General features: G+C 35.7%; 1 protein-coding gene across 1 annotated transcript in view; it reads left to right on the top strand.

The window, feature by feature from the left end:
• The window catches only part of LOC126194042 (hexokinase-1-like), a 293,879-nt gene that overhangs the window by 254,686 nt on the left and 18,710 nt on the right, over positions 1–20,483 (top strand). Inside the window, exons 3-8 of the mRNA XM_049932735.1 lie at positions 5,490–5,643; positions 5,740–5,958; positions 8,842–9,024; positions 9,164–9,300; positions 12,842–12,954; positions 18,055–18,210. Coding sequence (XP_049788692.1) covers positions 5,490–5,643; positions 5,740–5,958; positions 8,842–9,024; positions 9,164–9,300; positions 12,842–12,954; positions 18,055–18,210 — 962 coding nt within the window. The remainder of the gene's footprint in view (positions 1–5,489; positions 5,644–5,739; positions 5,959–8,841; positions 9,025–9,163; positions 9,301–12,841; positions 12,955–18,054; positions 18,211–20,483) is intronic.

Raw genomic sequence — 20,483 nt, 5'->3', positions numbered from 1 at the left:
CTACCAACAATCTACAAAATATTAACTTCAGTCATTACACAGAAATTGATGACACATACAACACAGAACAAAATTATAAATGAAGAACAAAAAGGCTGTTGCAAAGGAGCACAAGGATGTAAAGAGCAACTGATAATAGATGCAGAAGAGACATATCAAGCTAAAACTAAACAAAGGTCGCTACACTACGCATACATTGATTACCAAAAAGCTTTTGATAGTGTACCCCACTCATGGTTACTACAAATATTGGAAATATACAAAGTAGATCCTAAATTGATACAGTTCCTAAACATAGTAATGAAAAAGTGGAAAACCGCACTTAATATCCGAACAAATTCAAATAATATCACATCACAGCCAATACAGATTAAGTGTGGAATATACCAAGGAGACTCATTAACTCCTTTCTGGTTCTGCCTTGCTCTGAACCCACTATCCAACACGCTAAATAATACAAATTATGGATAAAATATTACTGGAACATACCCACACAAAATCACACATTTGCTATACATGGATGATCTAAAACTACTGGCAGCAACAAATCAACAACTCAACCAATTACTAAAGATAACAGAAGTATTCAGCAATGATATAAATATGGCTTTTGGAACAGACAAACGTAAGAAAAATAGCATTGTCAAGGGAAAACACACTAAACAAGAAGATTACATATTGGATAACCACAGCGACTGCATAGAAGTGATGGAAAAAAACAGATGCCTATAAATATCTAGGATACAGACAAAAAATAGGAATAGATAATACAAATATTAAAGAAGAACTAAAACAAAAATATAGACAAAGGCTAACAAAAATACTGAAAACAGAACTGACAGCAAGAAACAAGACAAAAGATATAAATACTTATGCTATACCAATATTGACCTACTCATTTGGAGTAGTGAAATGGAGTAACATAGACCTAGAAGCACTCAATACACTTACACCATCACAATGCCACAAATATAGAATACATCACATACATTCAGCAACAGAAAGATTCACATTAAGCAGAAAGGAAGGAGGAAGGGGATTTATCGACATAAAAAACCTAAATTATGGACAGGTAGAGAATTTAAGAAAATTCTTTCTAGAACGAGCAGAAACTAGCAAAATACACAAAGCAATCACTCATATAAATACATCGGCTACACCACTGCAATTTCATAACCACTTCTGCAACCCTTTAGATCACATAACATCAACAGATATGAAGAAAGTAAATTGGAAAAAGAAAACACTACATGGCAAGCACCCGTATCATCTTAACACAGCCACACATCGGTCAAGACGCATCCAACATATGGCTAAGAAAAGGCAATATATACAGTGAGACCAAAGGATTCATGATTGCAATACAGGATCAAACAATAAACACCAGATATTACAGCAAGCATATTATTAGAGATCCCAATACCACAACAGATAAATGCAGACTTTGCAAACAACAAATAGAAACAGTAGATCACATCACAAGCGGATGTACAATACTAGCAAAAACAGAATACCCCAGAAGACATGACAATGTAGCAAAAATAATACATCAACAGCTTGCCTTACAACATAAACTTATAAAACAACACGTTCCCACATACAAGTATGCACCACAAAATGTACTGGAGAGTGATGAATACAAATTATACTGGAACAGAACCATTATAAAAGATAAAACAACACCACATAACAAACCTGACATCATACTCACCAATAAAAAGAAGAAATTAACACAACTAATCGAAATATCCATACCCAATACAACGAATATACAAAAGAAAACAGGAGAAAAATTGAAAAATACATCCAACAGGCTGAGGAAGTCAAGGAGATGTGGCATCAGGATAAAGTTGACATTGTACCAATTATACTATCAACTACAGGAGTCATACCACACAATATCCACCAGTACATTAATGCAATACAGCTACATCCAAACTTATATATACAACTACAGAAATCCGTAATTATTGATACATGTTCAATTACCCGAAAGTTCCTAAATGCAATATAACATATACCGTACAGTTAAAAGGAAGTCACGCTTGATCAAGGTCTGCATCACTTTCCATTTTTGACCAGAAAGAAATAATAATAATAACGTCTGAGAAACGAAAGAAATAATAACAATAATAATAAAATTTTTAAAATAAGTGCTTACTATAAAATTCAAAAAAATTTCAATTTATAGAAATACAGTATTTGAAAACATTTTGCCAAAAATTTAAGAACTACATTCATCATAAATCAATTTCGGAGCCCTAATAATAATAGTCTCCCCCCCCCCCCCCCCAACTTTGACAAGGCCATATGTTAGACAGTATAAAATTAAAGTATTAAAGTGTGTGCTTGCCATTATCTGTGTTTCACTTGGCACTATGATTACAAACACAGGTCTGCAGCTTATGGCTATGTGAGAGTGTAAGGTGCTTGCTGACTCTGTTAGAGTTCACCCATGTACAGGAAGGCAGTCTTCCCATTGTCTTTCCTTCTTCTTCTTCTTCTTTTTTTTTTTTTTTGGTTCTTTCCCTTTCTGTCTTGCCTTGCTTAAGTTCCTGTGGTTTTTCAGTCCTACCCACATACTTGTAGACCACATTAGATTGTTGGTAACAACAGGTACATTCAACATGTCCATATGTGCCTTTACCTGGCTGAAATGTTACTGCTCAGGCCGAAACCCATCCACATAGACAGGTGCTCACTGGTGCTGCAAATTCTCCTGTGTCAAGTGTACCTTCTTGCCATTTCCACTTCTATAATTCTCATTTCTTTCACCGCCCCCACCCCCCACCCTCACCCCCTTTGGATCTCAGCTTGGGTTATTTGCTAAGTATGTTACTGGAGTTGTGAGGGATGGAGATGATACACCATGATTTGGTAACAATATCTGCAAGTTACTGCAAATTCAGATTGTCCTATATGGCAGATTAATATGATGCTACAATAGTTACAGAAATAAGTGAATGGTGAATTTTTCTTTAGTGCCAGCAGGATAATATATGTCTGATAAAGACATGATAATTTGAGTAGATGCACCAAATAGCTGCTTATAATAAATACTCTTTATTTATGACAGACTGTTTTGACTTCATAACCATTTTCAAGTATGTCTAGATAGATGTGATGTCAATATTACATCATTAGTGGACTGTCTTATAACTGTCACTGTTTTAATAAGATTGTAAATGTTGTCAATATGTTGAAAATGAAAAGTTAATTACAATGTGATGGTAGTTTGACAGTTCCACTCTTATGCTGTTGTGTCATAACAGTGGAACTGCCAAACTACTGTCATATCGTAATTAACATTTCATTTTCAACATATTGACATCATTTACCATCTTATTAAAATTGTGACAATTATAAGACAGTCCACCATTTATGTAATATGGATGACAGATCAATCTAGACATACTTGAAAATGGTGATGAATTCAAAACAGTCTGTCACAAATAAAGATTACCTATTACAAGCAGCTTTTTGCTACACCATTGCCTTCTGCTAGTACTGAAAACATCTTGTTATGCTCTCTTCTATTGATCACTCTGTTTCATCAATGTTGCACTCTGAATTTAAAAAAAAAAGGATGATTTTCAGAAGTATGAAGAGACATGGATGAACATACCTCAAAATCACAGTACTGACTGCATTTACATATTACGCAGAGGGAATCTTGCTGAGATTGAATGGTGTATACATTGAAAGTATTTGCTACTGTGTCTTTAATTAGATATATTACAGTACTGTCATCAGTTTGTGGCAGAAAGTTGCTATGACAGGTATGAAACTCTGCAAAAGCATGCTAGTAACACTGAAGTAATGCCTTGAGTGCAGTTTTGCAAGTTTTGTTGAATGCTGAAAATGAGGTACATACTTCATCTTCTCTGTCATGCCAGAGTTTACAAAATAGTACTCACTAAGACATCATTAGACAATTATACTGTCTCAGTTCAAAATGTAGCTTAGGTGAAAAGTGTCCCTGTGTCCTCTGTATAATCAAAGTTGCAGAGGATAGAAAACACAAGCTTCACGATTTTTAGCTTATGAGACAATGGTCAATAGCTTGATGGCCATGAATATCTTTCTTCAGGGCTCAAAAAAAAAAAAAAAAAAAAAAAAAAAAGGGATTGCATGAGGAGAGATCGTTACAGAAGTTTCATTGGGAAGCCCTTACCCATCTTCCATACAGTCCCAATCTCTTCTCAATTGATTTCTATTTGTTTGGACCTCTGAAGTCAGACAGCCATTCCACTCACATTGCTTGGGACAAAGAGATGCATGCCTGTCATGGTTCCACAGGAAACTCAAAACATTTGTCCATGAAGGCACTGGCTATCTAGTCTCACTGCAGGACAAATGTACTAACAATTATGGTGATTACTTTTGAAATAACAGGTTACTTTTTTTCCATCCATCTCATTTTCATTTGACTGCCCCTTATAGCACTGTCATAGTACATATATTCTGATCCTACAGTATCTAAATCACTCACATTCTTTGACTGTTGTCAGTGTGCAGTCATTTTCAAAAAGCAGTAGTAGATAACATCAGCTGTGTGTATTACAGGGGAATTTCTTTGTAAAGCTGGCTGCTTATTCTAATTTAACTATGTTAATTTATATTTTATGGGAGCATAATTCAAATACAGCAATTTATGGACAGTTAATTGTTAACAGAGCTTATAGAATTAAATTCAAAAGGCTATTTCTCTCGGTTAATGTATGTATTGACTCATACCATATCCTTAAAGATACTCCTTCATGACAGGATCTGCAGTACATGAATGACTGGGTAAATAGTTGTCTCGTGGTAGCTGTTAATATGTAAATTGTCAGTCTTCACCATTTTACAATGTGTAAATACTAACTGAATACTGGTAATTTACATAAGAAATAAGCCCTTTTGCTAAGAGCACAACATAGTCTTGTCTATATAGTAAGTAGATGTGAACAAAATCATATATAGTAAGTACTGATATTCTTTGATAACCCATGACTTGCTACCAACAGAGGACAGTGCACCTGTTATGGATACTCTTACAGGTACTGTGGACTACTTTCAGCAAAAACAATCAGTAACACCTTTAGTTAGGTTTCTGAGTGTAATGGTACAGAACTTAAGGTCCTGCTGGAGGGCAGGATTAAAAAACTTGCTCTGTCATCCAGATTTAGGGTTCCCGTTGTTTTCTCCATTACATCAAATATATATATCAATAAAGCCATGGCCCATTTCCTTTCCTTTCCTTCTCCAGTTAGTGCTCCATCTCTATCACCTAACATTTATAGGCAGTAAATTCAAGCTGTCGAACTTCCCTTTGAAGCATTTTGTAGTTTCGATTTTTTTTATATACAAGGTTAATAATGATATTATGGAAACATGGTAAGCATTGGTAAGAAACACTTTAATGTGATTACAGTTCATGTCTTAAAATTTATTATTAAAATAAGATGTGACTCATTAACGATATGCATTTTAATATGCATTTTCAGATTGAAGCTGCATTGTGTGAGCTCCAGTTCACAATGGAAACTGTGAAGAAAATAGGGCAAGTCTTTGAAAGTGAGCTTGAAAAGGGAATACATGAGGAACCATCTTCTCTTCAGATGGAAAATACATACATACCAGAACTTCCTGATGGAACGGGTAACTAGACAAAAACCGTAGCACTCTTTGGTTATTTGTTGTATGTCTGGATAAAATCTAAATCTAAATTCACTTTTTGTGCACACTTTGTTTCAGAAAAAGGGAAGTTTTTAGCCCTGGACTTGGGAGGAACTAATTTTCGTGTAATTCTTCTTGAACTGGATAATGGTAAAGTCACTGATGAAAAGGTCAAGCACTACCATCTTGATGATGAATTAAAAGTAGGATGTGGTGACAGACTATTTGGGTTTCTGGCAGAATGCATAAGTGATTTCGTAAAAGAACAAAATTTGACTGGAGCAAGACTACCATTGGGTAATGTATGAAACAATGACAAGAAATATTAGTGTTTATTACATTCACCATTTACATTTAAGATATTTTGCTGGTCTGAAAGAAAAAGTAGTAAAGTATTATGCAGATCTGCCATTAATACTTATAAAATTTTGTTGGTGAAAATTAATTTTCTTCTAATTCAACTCTGTTAATAACCTTAAAAAGGCTCATATCTGTGCAACCAGGTGTAAATGCCCAAATTAGCAGATACTGAGGCCTAAATATTGACCACGTCCCACACAAATTCTCTTTTACTGAATCATTTATTGTATTGATCCAATTTTCAAAGTGGTGCAATTAATTACACACAATATTTTTATGATAAATAAGTTTTGTATGGGGGTACACTTAAATGCATAATATCACTGTCAGTATGAAAAGTTATCATGAAAAATACAGAATACGTATGTGAAAATAACTAGACTTTGAACAGATGAGAGATGAGCTACTGATATCAGAAAACCATGCACAAAAGGATGATAAGTGGCATCACTGACATTCTCACTTGAATATTCTCTGTTTAACTGCTCAAGGTAGTTTACAGATAAAGCACTTTAAAAAAATTTCACTGGATTCTTTGTCCCTGCCACCAATTATGAACGTTTGAGTCTCCCAGTCTATATCCGGCAAATTAAAATCTCCACCCAGAACTATAACATGGTGGGGAAATCTACTCAAAATATTTTCCAAACTATCCTTCAGGTGCTCAGCCACAACATCCAATTACCAAGTCTGAGCCTGCTTTAACCATGACCAGTGGAAGACTCTGCAGGAGAGACGCTCAGTAGCTCGGTACGGGCTTTTGTTAAAGTTTCAAGAACATACCTTCACCAAAGAGTCAAGCAGTATATTGCTCCCTCCTACATATATCTCGCGAAGAGACCATGAGGATAAAATCAGAGAGATTAGAGCCCACACAGAAGCATACTGACAATCCTTCTTTCCACGAACAATACGAGACTGGAATAGAAGGGAGAACCGATAGAGGTACTCAAGGTACCCTCCGCCACATACCGTCAGGTGGCTTGCGGAGTATGGATGTAGATGTAGATGTAGATCAAGAGGACACTTGTGCATCACTTGAATTCATCCATAAACATTCCAGCAATTACTCACCAAGCTTCAGGAAGAGTGGGTACAAATTCCACCTTCAGTGTTTCAGCATTTAATGAAGTGAATCTTCCTGCCAGATTAAAATTGTGTGCCAGACCAAGACCCAGACTCAGGACCTTTGCCTTTCATGGGCAAGTTCTCCCCTGACAGAAGTAACACCATGAAGATGAGTTGTGAGACATTATTGGATAGCTCAGTTGGTAGAGTATGACTGTTGGTGTCCATCCTTTCCGTGTGTCACATGAGTTGGGTTCTTTGCGTATGCATTGAAAACACAATTTCAGAGACTCATAGATTTCTGCTCTGGGTCCTGGCTAACACATTCTATCTTTTGTTCTTGGTTGTAAGATTTTTCTTATAATATTAATTTCTTTTATTTTAATTGCTCTTTTAATGTTTTGTGTTGGAGAGTAAGCATACCTCCTGGGTAGAGGGCTTCTGATTTTATCACTGCTATACAGGGTATAAATTTTAAGTTGACAAACCAGAATAAATCGAAAAATAAGCATCACATGAAAAAAATGTGTAGAAGCAGATTCTATTATAAACTGTGTACATTTTGTCTTAAACATTTGTTTTGATTCTTGGTAGTAATTCAAGAAAATCCATGTTCTCATTTTTGCATGGAAAATGGTTACAAATAAATAAAAAATACTTATTTACTTTGCAAATTTTGATTTGTTAAAACTAAAACTCTCCCTCTCTCCCCATAGGGTGAGGTTTCAGAGAGAGGAATTAAGAGTTTTACAAATGTTGACTCTCATATTCATTTTTTCTGCAGGTTCAGATATGTTCTGTTTGTTTCATGATCATGAGACCACACAAGTTTAAATTATCAAACAAATCATCTGACTAGCTAACTAACTAACCAAACGTCCTACTTATTAACAAGTGAACTCATTAACTAACTGAGTAAGCAAAGTAAAAGACTAACTGAGGAAAAGATTCTCTTGAATTTTAGCACCAACTACAAAAAAAAAAAAAGGTTTAAGACAAAATGTACATAGTTTTATATGTATAATCTGATCCTGCAATAAAAAATTGGGGTTGTCATTTAAAATTTTAGAGTTGCCTCCCACCCCACCCCCAGGGGGTGGGCTAATTTTAACACCAGCAGATATCCCCCTCAAAAATAATCAAACTTGGATTCTCCACATTTTTTCATGTGTAGTTTTTGAGTTATTCTGGTTTGTCAGCTTAAAATTTACACCCTGTATGATGTCAAATTTCACAGTTCCAGGAAACACTTTTTTTGTTAACTGAAATGTTGTTTCTGTTTTCTGAAGTCAGTATCAGATAGATCTTGTTGATGAAATTTGTTGTTCTGCGTATCTTGCTGTAAATTTCTGTGCACATAGGTCATTCTGCTACATATTTTGCATCCTGAAAGTATTCAGATCCAGTTCTGTCACCCAATTTTTAAATTGCACAGCAGTAAATAAAGTGAATTAAGATATAAATGTGTCCTTGAAGTAATGTCAGTTGTAAGATATTTAGTGTGTTTTATCTTCATACGGATTTGAAAGCATACTTTTTTTTGTTATCAGCAGATGGCAGACAGAACTGAAATCCCAGCACAAAATGTTCATTCTTTATTATGGAGAATTCCTGTCCTTGAATTGTACATTCTCAGCAGATGAAAAAGAACAAATTTATGTTACTGTTGGTTAAGTGTTATATGCTTATACTCCCATACAGGCTTTTAATGTCTTTATTTTTTTCTCATTAGTCTTTTGTTTCTATTCACAGGTTTCACATTCTCATTCCCAATGATACAAAAAGCACTTGATGTTGGAATTCTTGTGACATGGACAAAGACATTCAACTGCCCTTCAGTTGTTGGAAAAGATGCAGTCCAAATGCTGAAGGATGCCATTCACAGACGTGGTGATACACATGTTGAAGTTTTAGCAGTTCTTAATGACACAACAGGTATGAAGCATAAGGTTTTACTGCCTTCCAAATCACAATCAAGTGCTTCTATATGTCCCTTGATGGGTCTTTTTAGTATTAGCCAGTGTTAGACCATTCAACATAGATTTATCAGCTATTATTAAGGTTAATGTTACAGGAACCTTGGTACAAGGTGCTGTGCTGGACAACAGAACTGCCATTGGGCTAATCCTTGGCACTGGCAGCAATGCTTGCTATTTGGAAAGAGCAGACAGAGTTCAGCACTGGGAGGGCCAACGACATGGAGAGAAACAGGTGCAGTAGTGTTCTGATTTAGTACTTCTTAATGAAGTAAGAAATAAAACTACTGTGAAAGAATTAGAATTTCCTGTAGATAAAAAATAATTAGCTCTCTATTTTATAATTAAAAGCATTCTTTGACATATATCAAAGGTATTTCTATGGATGTGCTAAGCATTACAGAATATTGTTTCAAAGTCACAGAAGAAACTGAACAAATGCACCTAGATGGACACATGTTAATATCACACTACTGTAGGTCAACTACAGACAAAGGGGGAGTGCAGAAAGTGGAATAAAGTCACAGGCCATAGACTTAAATTAGTACTTCATTGAACAGTTCTTTGAGTGCTGTAATTTGGCAACAGACTTGGAAACACACAGGATAGCAGTTCTGACAATGTGCAAGCATCCATCACCAGATGTTTCAAGCTTAATTAAGCAGTTAGAGATGGTACTAATAAGTGTTAGAACAAATTATTAGTTACTACACCACAGTAACATTCCTAACAAGAATAGGACACAGTACAGCAGCTATGGAAGATTCATTTAAAAATGTAACTGCTATCCATGAAATGATGATAACTCCTTAATAAATGGTTTATTTGACCACGATTGTCAAATGGCTGTGATAAAGCATCCCCATCAGTCAGGTTTAGCTAAAAAGGACAAAATACAATTTCACAGAACCAGAAGTGATGACACACACACTGTTCAGTGGGAAAAATTTTACCGAGGACATACAGTAGATGAAACATTTAATTCTTTCCCTAAAATGTGAATCAGTGAGTTGGGGCTGGATTCCATGAGAATGTTTGACCAACATCTGGGGTCAAAGTATTTTGTACCAGGAAGAGTGTCATATTTAATGAAGCAGACTAAGTCTAATCAAGAATTGCAGGGCCTCTATGAGCAGTACTGGAAAATCCTTGACCATATCATCAAAATGGCAAAAATTAAATTCTAAGGGTTAAAAATTAAAAAAATTCAGAACAAAGCAAAAGCACTTTGAAGCATTATTATGTAATAAACACACAATTCCAGCAAGGAAAATGATATTCAGTTCCTGATGACTGTAGCAGTACAACAGATGATATTAATTTAATTGTCTGCTAAATTCAGTGAATTCTTTCTAACAGTAGCTGAAACCAGAGGGACAAAAATTGCGCCATCAAAAACAAATCCATTATTTACTTACACAGGTAAACTCCAGCACCACGTAGTTTTGCAACATCAACTGTAAAAGAGACGTCACGAAAATCATTAGCTCACCGAAAAGCAGTAATTTTTCTGGTTAGAGCAGTATTTCCATTGCAGTACTAAACTCTTGTGCTCAGTTGGTAGCATATTCATGAGTTGCCTTAGCAACCAGCCAATTAGTAAACAGTTTATTGAAAATCATATTGTACCACCATCAGATAATACCAGTTACCTTTATTACTGCTATCAGTTTCGAATCTCGAAAATCATCATCAGGCACACAAAGTTTTTCACTAACACTACCTGTGTGGATGCATACATGGCATTTAATCCCACTCTATGTAGTATAAATGCTAACTAAACATAAGAATTTGATGCATAAATTTTAAACATGGTTTAGAAGATCTAGTGTGTCAATAATGTCGGGTGTATTTTTTAAAGTAATTACCATTGTAAAATATAATTAAATACAAACAATATTACAAATACTTTTCTGGTCTTGAAAGTCTGGACTTTAATTTACTTTTGAGCATAATTTCCTCTCTATGTTATGGCATTTTTTGTATTATGTGACTAGCTTCTGAAATTATCCTCATAGAAATCTGCCTGTGGATGAACACAACTTCAGGTACTGTAAGTGTTCTGTCACAGTTTCATACAGAATGCTTTTTGAAACATGATCAAAGGCATGAAATAATGATGAAATAGTGTAACATCTGTCTCCTTGAAATTTTTATTGACTTTCTGCAGTGGGTCATCAGTAATTACAGATGGTACCCACCCTAGTTTCTTATCACACACATTTGTGTGGCTTCCTCTAAATCTGCAGCATTTTCTAACCATTGCAGTCTCGTAGCAGTTTCACTAATTTGCCAATGAATTTCAGCAGCTTCCACATCTCTCACATTTAAGAAATGAATAATAGCACGTTTCACAATTAGCAGCATTTTCAATTGGCTGGGGCATTTTTAATACTTCTAAATACATGTTCATACAAGTAAAAGTTTCTGTAATTGCTTTTTTGGATGGTCAACAGTTGAAGGGACTTTGCAAGCATGTTCAGTGATCACAAAACTCCAATGACCTTATTTCAGAATGGTACTTACTTAAAAAATGCACCTCATACAACAGTAAAAAACATGCAATCTCTGGACATATTTAAAGCGTGTAGTTTCAATCACAAATGACCCGGCTTCTTTGTCAAGACAGCAATATACAATCTTATAAACTTTGTTCTGATAAAATGAAACTAGAAAAAATACTCTGTTGGCATTTTCTGTGACCTTGCCTGGGCCTTCAGTTGTATGGACTGTAAAATTCTGCTAAAAATGGTATGATGCTAAAGGAATTCCCCTTGTAAGGTTGGAGTCCAGTCTTGATAATGGAAAATAAGAGGGTCACATGAATGATACACCAGGAATATGACTAAATTCAGGAAGTTGTAACATTAAATATGGGATCCACAAAGTTGATACATAGTCTACTCCTGTTCTTGATCTAAATAAATATTAGGACATCAGAGGACTTCAGACAAGGCAATGTTTGCTAATGACACCAATACACCGATAAAGGGAACAAACACATCCACACACACAGGCATAAGAATAAGAATACTGGAACAGACCTAAAATTTAACACTTAATCTTATTTTTTTCTGATTATCAAACAATGGAAAGCTTAGAATGGAATGACAACAGTATGGAAAAGTAGACTGGTACTTAATAGTTGGAGGAGACATTGAGTCACTGGCAGGTACAATGAAAAAGAATGCTAGAAATATTTCAGCTTTTGGGCAAAGTCCTTTTTCAGAGGTACAGAACATGCACACATTTACACAACTTGTGCACAAATGCATTTTATTGTACTGCATAACTAAGACTAGCCTGTGGTTATGGTACTCTAACATAATCATACATTCACGCATTCTCTTCCATAAATATAATTATGAATGAAAGCCTGCAGGGATGTGGAACAATCTGAAATGTTTCTATAATTCTTTTTCTATTGGCCTAATTGTGACTCAGCACCACCTCCATCTTCTGAGTTGCAATCTATCCATTTCATATTAAACATTTTGTTGTATGGCACAGCAGTGAAATTTCACACTACTTCAATAGCCTTAAAGGAATGGAACATTCTGATTGTTTTTAGTGTCACCTCATTTTAGGAATGATATACATGGTTAATCCAAATTCCACTCACAAAATTTTATTGTATCTCACATAAATATGAATCAATGTGTTACTTTTCATGTAACAAAACAACAAAATGAAAGCTGTGCTGTATTAAAGGTTTGATATTTAGTTTATTAGAAAGCTATTGCAAGTTTGTGACTGTTATTTTGACTTTGTTTCAGGTAATCATTGATATTGAATGGGGTGCCTTTGGTGACAATGGAGTCCTTGATTTCATTAAAACTGATTATGACCGTGAGGTGGACAAGAATTCTCTTCTTGCAACATCATTCACGTATGTATACAGAGTAACTGTTGTTTAAATGTCTTATAATGCCTTCATCTGGAAAAATGGATCTTTATACAGTGTTGCTATTTCTCAAAATAAGACTGGAAGTTGTCAGTCTAACTCATTATGGTTAAATTTGGACAGTATAATGATTGTTGGCATTAATTGTTTCAGAACAAAAGGCATAAAAAACAAATGTACACTACGTAAATAAAAACTAAATATAATGACTACAAATCCAGGGGGACTGTAGACCAGAATTTGGGAAAAGAAAAATTGATGGTAGCTTTTGCTAAATCTTGCTTCGTGACAATAAATGAAACTGTGGGATGTGGGGTGACGTCTGCTCAGAATCATATCCACTGTGTACAGGCTCCACACTGAAAACCTATCCAATGAGATCAGCTTTGCCCATTGTTACACTAATGACACTCATTTGAATGGTGTTCAGATAGTCCACTCTTGTTTGTGGCTATGGGCGAGTCCTCCAGGTTGTCATCCAGCTATCTACATACAGAATTCTGGCATCCCACGTTGGAAATCAGATTTGCTGAGGTGGTGCCATAAGTATCTGGGGACAGTTTTTCACAGTATCCTTTTGAATGTGCTTTCTGATATCCAAATAGAAGATGAGCTTCAGATGTTACTACTTTGGTCTTTTCTTTTCTACTTCCTACTTCTTGTCCTATGTCAAGAGAAGTTATTCCACCAAGTCAGTATATCTTCTCCTTAGGTGTGGACCATAGACCATCAGTAATAATACAACATATCTAATCCAAAGCTGCATTCACTGCTTTGGTGTGAAGGGATCTAGACCATACAGGTCCTGTTTACTTGGGTGCAGAGTAGCACAAAAGGAGTGCAGCAGTCCACACAGTTTCTGGTTGTGCTCCCCAAGATATTCCCATCAATTTGCACAAAATTATTCCTTTTAGCCACTTCTAATGCTTCTGTGAGTTTACATGCCATGTTTATACCGATAAGAAATAGCTAGCTATCATTTAAAAATAAAATCACCTTCAGCAGAGTTGAATTGCTGGATTCTTCAATTACTAAAATTTCGCTACACGTAAGGAAACATCGCACCATTTATGTGTATCCTTTACAATTTACATGCCTTGCAAACTTGGCCAAGGTGACAGTACTGTTGTCGTTACATTCAAAAAATGGGTAGAGGAGATAGTAACAGCATATGCTCCAGTATAAGTACATGTGTAGCACTGTTACATTCTACTTGCCTATATCTCAATGCTCTGCATAGCACAACAATTAAAAAAAGGTCAACACTTTTTGTTTGGCAATACATCTAAGACACCTTTACTTTGACAGTATGAATTTACAGTACAATTTGTATCAATCTACATTTCACCTAACTAAACCAGTGGCCCCATTATGAAAAAAACAAAGAATAAGAATTATAGTAGTTGATAACTCATTTATTCTGGCACCTTTCACATCTACATCTGCATCTGTACTCTGTAAGTCGCCTTTTGACGTGTGTCGGAGGAGACTTCGTGTAGCGGTTTTACTTAGCTTTCTTCTATTCCAGCTGCATATGGTTTGCAGAAAGAAAGATGGCTTTTAAACCTACATGTGGGTCTGAATCTCTCTAATTTTATCTTCTTGGTGTTTCTGCAAAATATATGTAGGAGGAAGCAATATATTGGTTGACTCTTCCAGGAATGTACACTCTCGGAACTTTGACAGTAAACCCCACTGTGATGCAGAACACATCTCTTACTGTGTCTGCTAGTGGAATTGGATGAGCATCTCCATTATGCTTTCATGCTTACTAAATGAAACTGTAACAGGACCCTGAGTGAAAGCAGTATTCAAGTATTGATCAAATGAGTGTTTTATAAGCCACTTCGTTTCCTGATGGACTACATTTCCTGTGGATTCTTCCAATAAATCTCAGCCTGACATCTATCTTCTAAAATCAAATTTCATAGACAGAATAATTTTTCTTACATAGGGAGTTGCCAGGACTGGTGATGGGGGTTCAGAGAATGGTCTGAATGGCGATGTAATGTAAGGTGCCATGCATCTCAACTAAAGCCGTTTTCCCTTGTGGGCCTTCATACAGGAGATATCATCCCTTTATCTCTTTGCCACTTAATTTGCAAGCTATGCAATGGACACAGTTATTCTCTGTTACTAAAGTGAAAATAGAGCAAGAATAGTTGAAAAAATAAGTAAATAAATAACATTCACTTTGGACCAGAATCAAACCCACACCCCTGTTTTTATCTAATACTTCAAAGAAAACAATTATGCACTTTCAATTTATTGCCTTATTTCTGCCAGTAATCTGCCATAGACATTTTCCCCAGAATATAATCGCCAACATCAGAATCATTCAAGACTAAATGTTACTTCGCATTGTGAAAGAAATTGGTGATGAGTGTCTTGAAGGAACAGAAGTGGGACACTGGAGTATGACTTATTAATTACAGATCTGTGTGAGTGACTCATTAAAATTGTTACACTTAAAACTCTTTGAATCTACAGTCAAAGACAGAACTTCCCCTTCTGGCTAATTACTTCATTATTTTCTGCAAGATGGGCAAAATAAAACTAGCTCAGAAAATACTTACAAGAATGCTAGCATGGGGATGATCTTTGTTAATGGACATCAGAGAAGATACTGGAAGTAGCTAAAATTGACGTCTATGCAATGCTGTACTCAATTTTTAAACTGTGATACATATTTAGCAACTCTGCCTGAGCAATACCAGCAATATTTTCAGTGTCCTGCTGTGGCTTTACCAGTTTGTCAAGATTATTTGAATACACCTGACTCTTCAATTTGTCCCACAAGTAAAAATCACAGGAGGAGAGGTCAGATGATTGAGGTGGCCAGGAGATTGCACTGTGCCTCTGTTGATTGTCCTCTTGTCATTGGCCTCTTGTCACTGAATACCTCATGCACTCTTGACAAGGTTGTGAAGGTGGTGTGTACTGTTGCTCTATCTTGCTGAAAATAACAGACACATTCATCTTTTGTGAGTTGATCCACATATGGACATACAGTTAGCATTACCATTTTGGAGAAAGAATTGCATTACGATGCAGAAAGCAGACATTATGCACCAAACAACAATCTTACATTTATGCAGTGCCTTTTCAAAGTACCAATGGGGATTTTCTAATGCATAAATGTTCTGTGAGGTCAGATGTTGAACAAGACGTCATCTGAAGAAATGAAAAACTGAGAATTCAAAAGTTATGATTCTGCTAAACTCAGTCAGAAACCACCTGCAGAGCTCAACAGGTGAAAGTTAGTGTGGATGTTGTAATTCATACACAATAGCAAACTGGTAAGGGTGCTTTTTCAAAATATTTTATGCCAATCTCTTAATTCCCACTTGTGCAGGTAAGTAGTGTTGAGATTTCATCAGACTTTGTTCCAGGCTTTCCTTCACTCAAGCAATGTTTTCTGGTGTTCAAACTATTTTTGTATAGTTAGTTTCCATTTGAAAAGAGGCTGTTTTGTGTCATTTTGCCACGAAGTGTTGCATTGCAGACTTTGCTAGAGTATGGCCAAAATGCTTCTAGTCTTAAACTCCTGCAGAAACAGTGTTACTCACATTTTCTATGGTTTGTGCTTTACATAAAACTTGACAATGAACATGTACTGTTTTATCATGTGCAAAATTTTGTGCTGCATTCAACTGGTCACTAAACACATCTGCCCCTGTTGCTTACTCAAACATAATGACACAGCAAAGTATTGGGGGCAGAACAAATAGGATATATGCATGTGTAGATATGTGACAGGAACCGATTGGTGCACCAAAATCATGGTTTCCAGTAGTTCTCCTGGTCATTAACAACATCAAGTCCACATCAGCCTTATAAATGTTTTCCATGCCAGTTTTATTTTGCCCACTCTGTACATTAAGAATCTCTGGATGGCTGCATTGGTGCAGGATATTTTCAGCACTCTAATCTTCCTGTAGTTAATTCCAACATACAGAACTGTAGTTCGTTTTTCTTATTTAAGTGATTTACTTGTCTTCATAAGGTTAGTGTAGTTTACTTAACTGCTCCTATCAAGCAGCTTTTGTAGTAAAACATTAGTACCCTATGCAGCAGTCAGACATACTGATCTTTCAGCAATTAAGACTGACAAACTAACAGTTATGGTCCCTCTGAAGTTGTTGTTGTTGTTATTGTTATTTATAACTGCCTAGTCAGCCACCATGCATCACAACTGTATGTGTCAGACTGAGTGAAGTGTTGTTTCCAAATATTTAAGTAGCCCGTGAGCAGTTTCTTGCCAGTTTTCATGAGTCACAGACTTCAGAGGTTGATTTTTTTGTAGTCTTGCCACCTCTTTGAAGTTGAATTTAAAAGAATGAAAGAGGCATATGGCACTGTTGACTTGAAGCCCCTTTGGGGTATTTACAGCTGCCTAATCAAAAAGGGTTTCTTTCCTCTGCACACAAAAGCCTGTTCCCTTGCAGAATCTGGAAGTTGTGTTACAATTACAATTGTATGTGTTAAAATCAGGTGACTGTAATGCAGGTATATATGGTGTGACGTATTTGTGTTGTTTAATGATAAGAGGATGAAATCTGGTGATGGCACATAGACTGATTCTCTCAAATAGCGCCAAGGAGGCTGCTGAGCTTAACATGCCCATTCAACAGACAAATCAACGTTAACATCACTAGCCCTTACTCCATTAGACACTGCTGTGAGTTTTGGAATGTAAGCCATCCTGGACATTGGTGTGAAGTCTGTAGGTCTCCTTCCATTACTGGCCATATACTGACAGTGAAAATGTTTTTTACCTGCAGGATATCAGCTATCTCTGAGTCATGCACTGCTGCACAGATATGCATCAGCTGCCTCAAATATGGAGGCAGCTTTTCATTTAAAAACAATGAGGAAACAAAGCAGGATGACAGCACTCCTAGCTTTTCTATGTGTCCTGTTTAACAAAATGTTTATGCAATAAGCTCAAATTTTTATGAAATATTTTTGTTAGTGCTGTCTTTAGAATAAATGTTCTACCACTAAATTATTTAAATCTGAAATAAAATAAACTAGTCAATGACATCTGAAAATATTTCCCATTTTCTTTCTCTTATATTGTAGGTTTGAAAAATATATTAGTGGAAAGTACCTAGGAGAGATTGTAAGAGTCATATTGGTACGACTAACTGCAAGTGGACTCCTCTTCGATGGAATAGCTTCCAAAAAGCTTCTAAGCCAAAACTCATTTCCAACCAGCTATGTGTCCCAAATTGAGCAGTAAGTATATCTCAAAACTACTGTGGAAAAAAGTGTAGTTTGTTTTCCATGCTACTAAATCTGTTTTGTATCTTAATAAGTGTCACATATTAGTGTTTATTAAAAATATACCGTCCCCTGTTGGTTGTGTGCTTTCTGAATGAAAACTCAACTATAGCTAATTCATTATATACAGGGGGGTGCGGGGGGAGGGGGGGGGGGGGGGGCAGTGCACGTGTGTGTATGTTGTCTACTTCTGACAAGGGCCTTGTTGGCCAAAAGCTAACTTTTTGAGTCTTTTTGTTGTGCCTTTCTGTGACTCAGCATTTCTGCTATATATGGTGAGCAGCTACTACCCTTTTCATTACATTGTTATAATCCATTTAAAATCATTATGAGGTAAAAAGCTGATATTCTAATTAGTAAGATGACGAATAAGTACACTACACTATGTCATCTAATATTTGTAAACTTGAACTGTTTTCTAACACCACATGTAAACCTGGCAGAAAGAAACTTTTCAATAAACAACCTCAATAAAAGATGGATTCAATATATTTAAAAAATATAATAACTGAAATCTTAATTACTCATTAAATTAACACAATAATTTCTTCCTTCGACTCTTCCAAAGCCTGTGCCCATTTCTTGCTGAAAACGTTGTGATTCCTGCTGCAGTTATCATTGATAAAATCATAAAGGGGCCACCTGTGCCATGGAAACATTAAGACCAAGTCATAAGTAGGGCCAGCAGGGATATAGGGGTATATATAATTCTTACTGCACCATTTCACAAACAGATACTATACAAGTCAAACTATGCATATGAATACATAAGCTTTTAAAAACGTAATTACAGTCTAGCCATACTAATAATTTGTACCATTTTGATCATTGTGCAAGTTCTTGCAGCGGTGGTTAAGAGAATATATTCCAATTCATGAGAGCCAGATTCAGTTACCCATATGGTGTTGCTTAAGGTAAATATTGGAACGATACCATTGAATTGGACACAACCACAGATTTCTTTTATCATGTGAGCTTGAGCTCTTCTTCAAATAAACTTGTCATTTGCACAACGATAATTGTTTATATTGCTCTCTGGTATACAGCCAGGTGCAACTGCTGATAAACTATGATATTTTGATGGCATACCTCGCTGTCATTTTCAGGTGATATATCCATGTCAATGACTGCACTCGCCTGGACACCTAAGAGCAATAAAAACAGTTGATATGCTGGGAAAGCTTAAGTTCACAAGGCAGGACATAAATCCCTAATCTTTTCCTTTCTGCCGTCCATTTCATTCACTCCACTTGTTTATTTACTTTCTTTATATGCATTTTCAGCTTTCTACCGTGTATTTACAGGTGACTGAAACAGATGAATAATAATACAGCGAAAGAAATATTCTTACATAAAAACAAATATTTTACACACAGCATATTTTGTGAATGATAAATGTGCTCTTGTTAGGAAAATGTTCCTCTCTGATACTTAGCTTCTAAAATTCCTTTGCACTTTGTAACAGGTCAGTCCCAAGTACTATTTTAATTGTTTTATAAATATGACTATTTTGTGTGCTATTTTTATACTATGTGGTAGATCATTGTATAAAATATGGCCCTTACTTTTTAGCTATGTAAGCTATTTTGTTTGAAGATGGTGACCACTCCTAATTCATGTATTGTACCTATTGACAAAAATGTATAATTATGATTTAAATATAAACTTATTTCATAATCATTACCGATAGTACACTTACTACATTGAGTTACCTATAGTTATTTCAGCAGGACAAGCTTAAGGATAAGTTTTACTACACAAAATTGCCTTCATCTGTAGCTTCACTATCCTCTGTGTGTAACACCAACTCCATCTGCATATATTATGATGCAGTATGATAAGTGTAAGCTGATAAGACATGTATATTGCTAACGTATATCTGCATTTACTGTCTCAGGCATTTTCCTCATTATTAAGGCACTGGTGCTTATTTTGAAGCAAATTGTATTGATATGATCCTCTTACTTCATGTGTCTATTAGCTGTAACACCCAGGAATTTGTAATTTTTTCCTTTTGTAGAGACAAGTTTCCAGTCTCAATACAGGTATCATATTTATATGTGCTATCCTGTTTGCATTTACAAATTATTGTGTGTGAAATATTATTGTCCTCTCTCATACAGATGCAGTTCTCTTGGCGAGTCCTTACTAGCTACAAGTCAAGTGTTGTTTGTACAAATCATCATATTCTTGCTGTTGTTGTTGGGGGTCTTCAGTCAAAAGAATGG

This window comes from Schistocerca nitens, chromosome 1 (genome assembly GCF_023898315.1).
Source record: "Schistocerca nitens isolate TAMUIC-IGC-003100 chromosome 1, iqSchNite1.1, whole genome shotgun sequence".
In the NCBI taxonomy this organism is placed as follows: domain Eukaryota; kingdom Metazoa; phylum Arthropoda; class Insecta; order Orthoptera; family Acrididae; genus Schistocerca; species Schistocerca nitens.
Note: the sequence above shows the minus strand (reverse complement) of the source record. Positions and strands in the feature narration are given on the sequence as shown.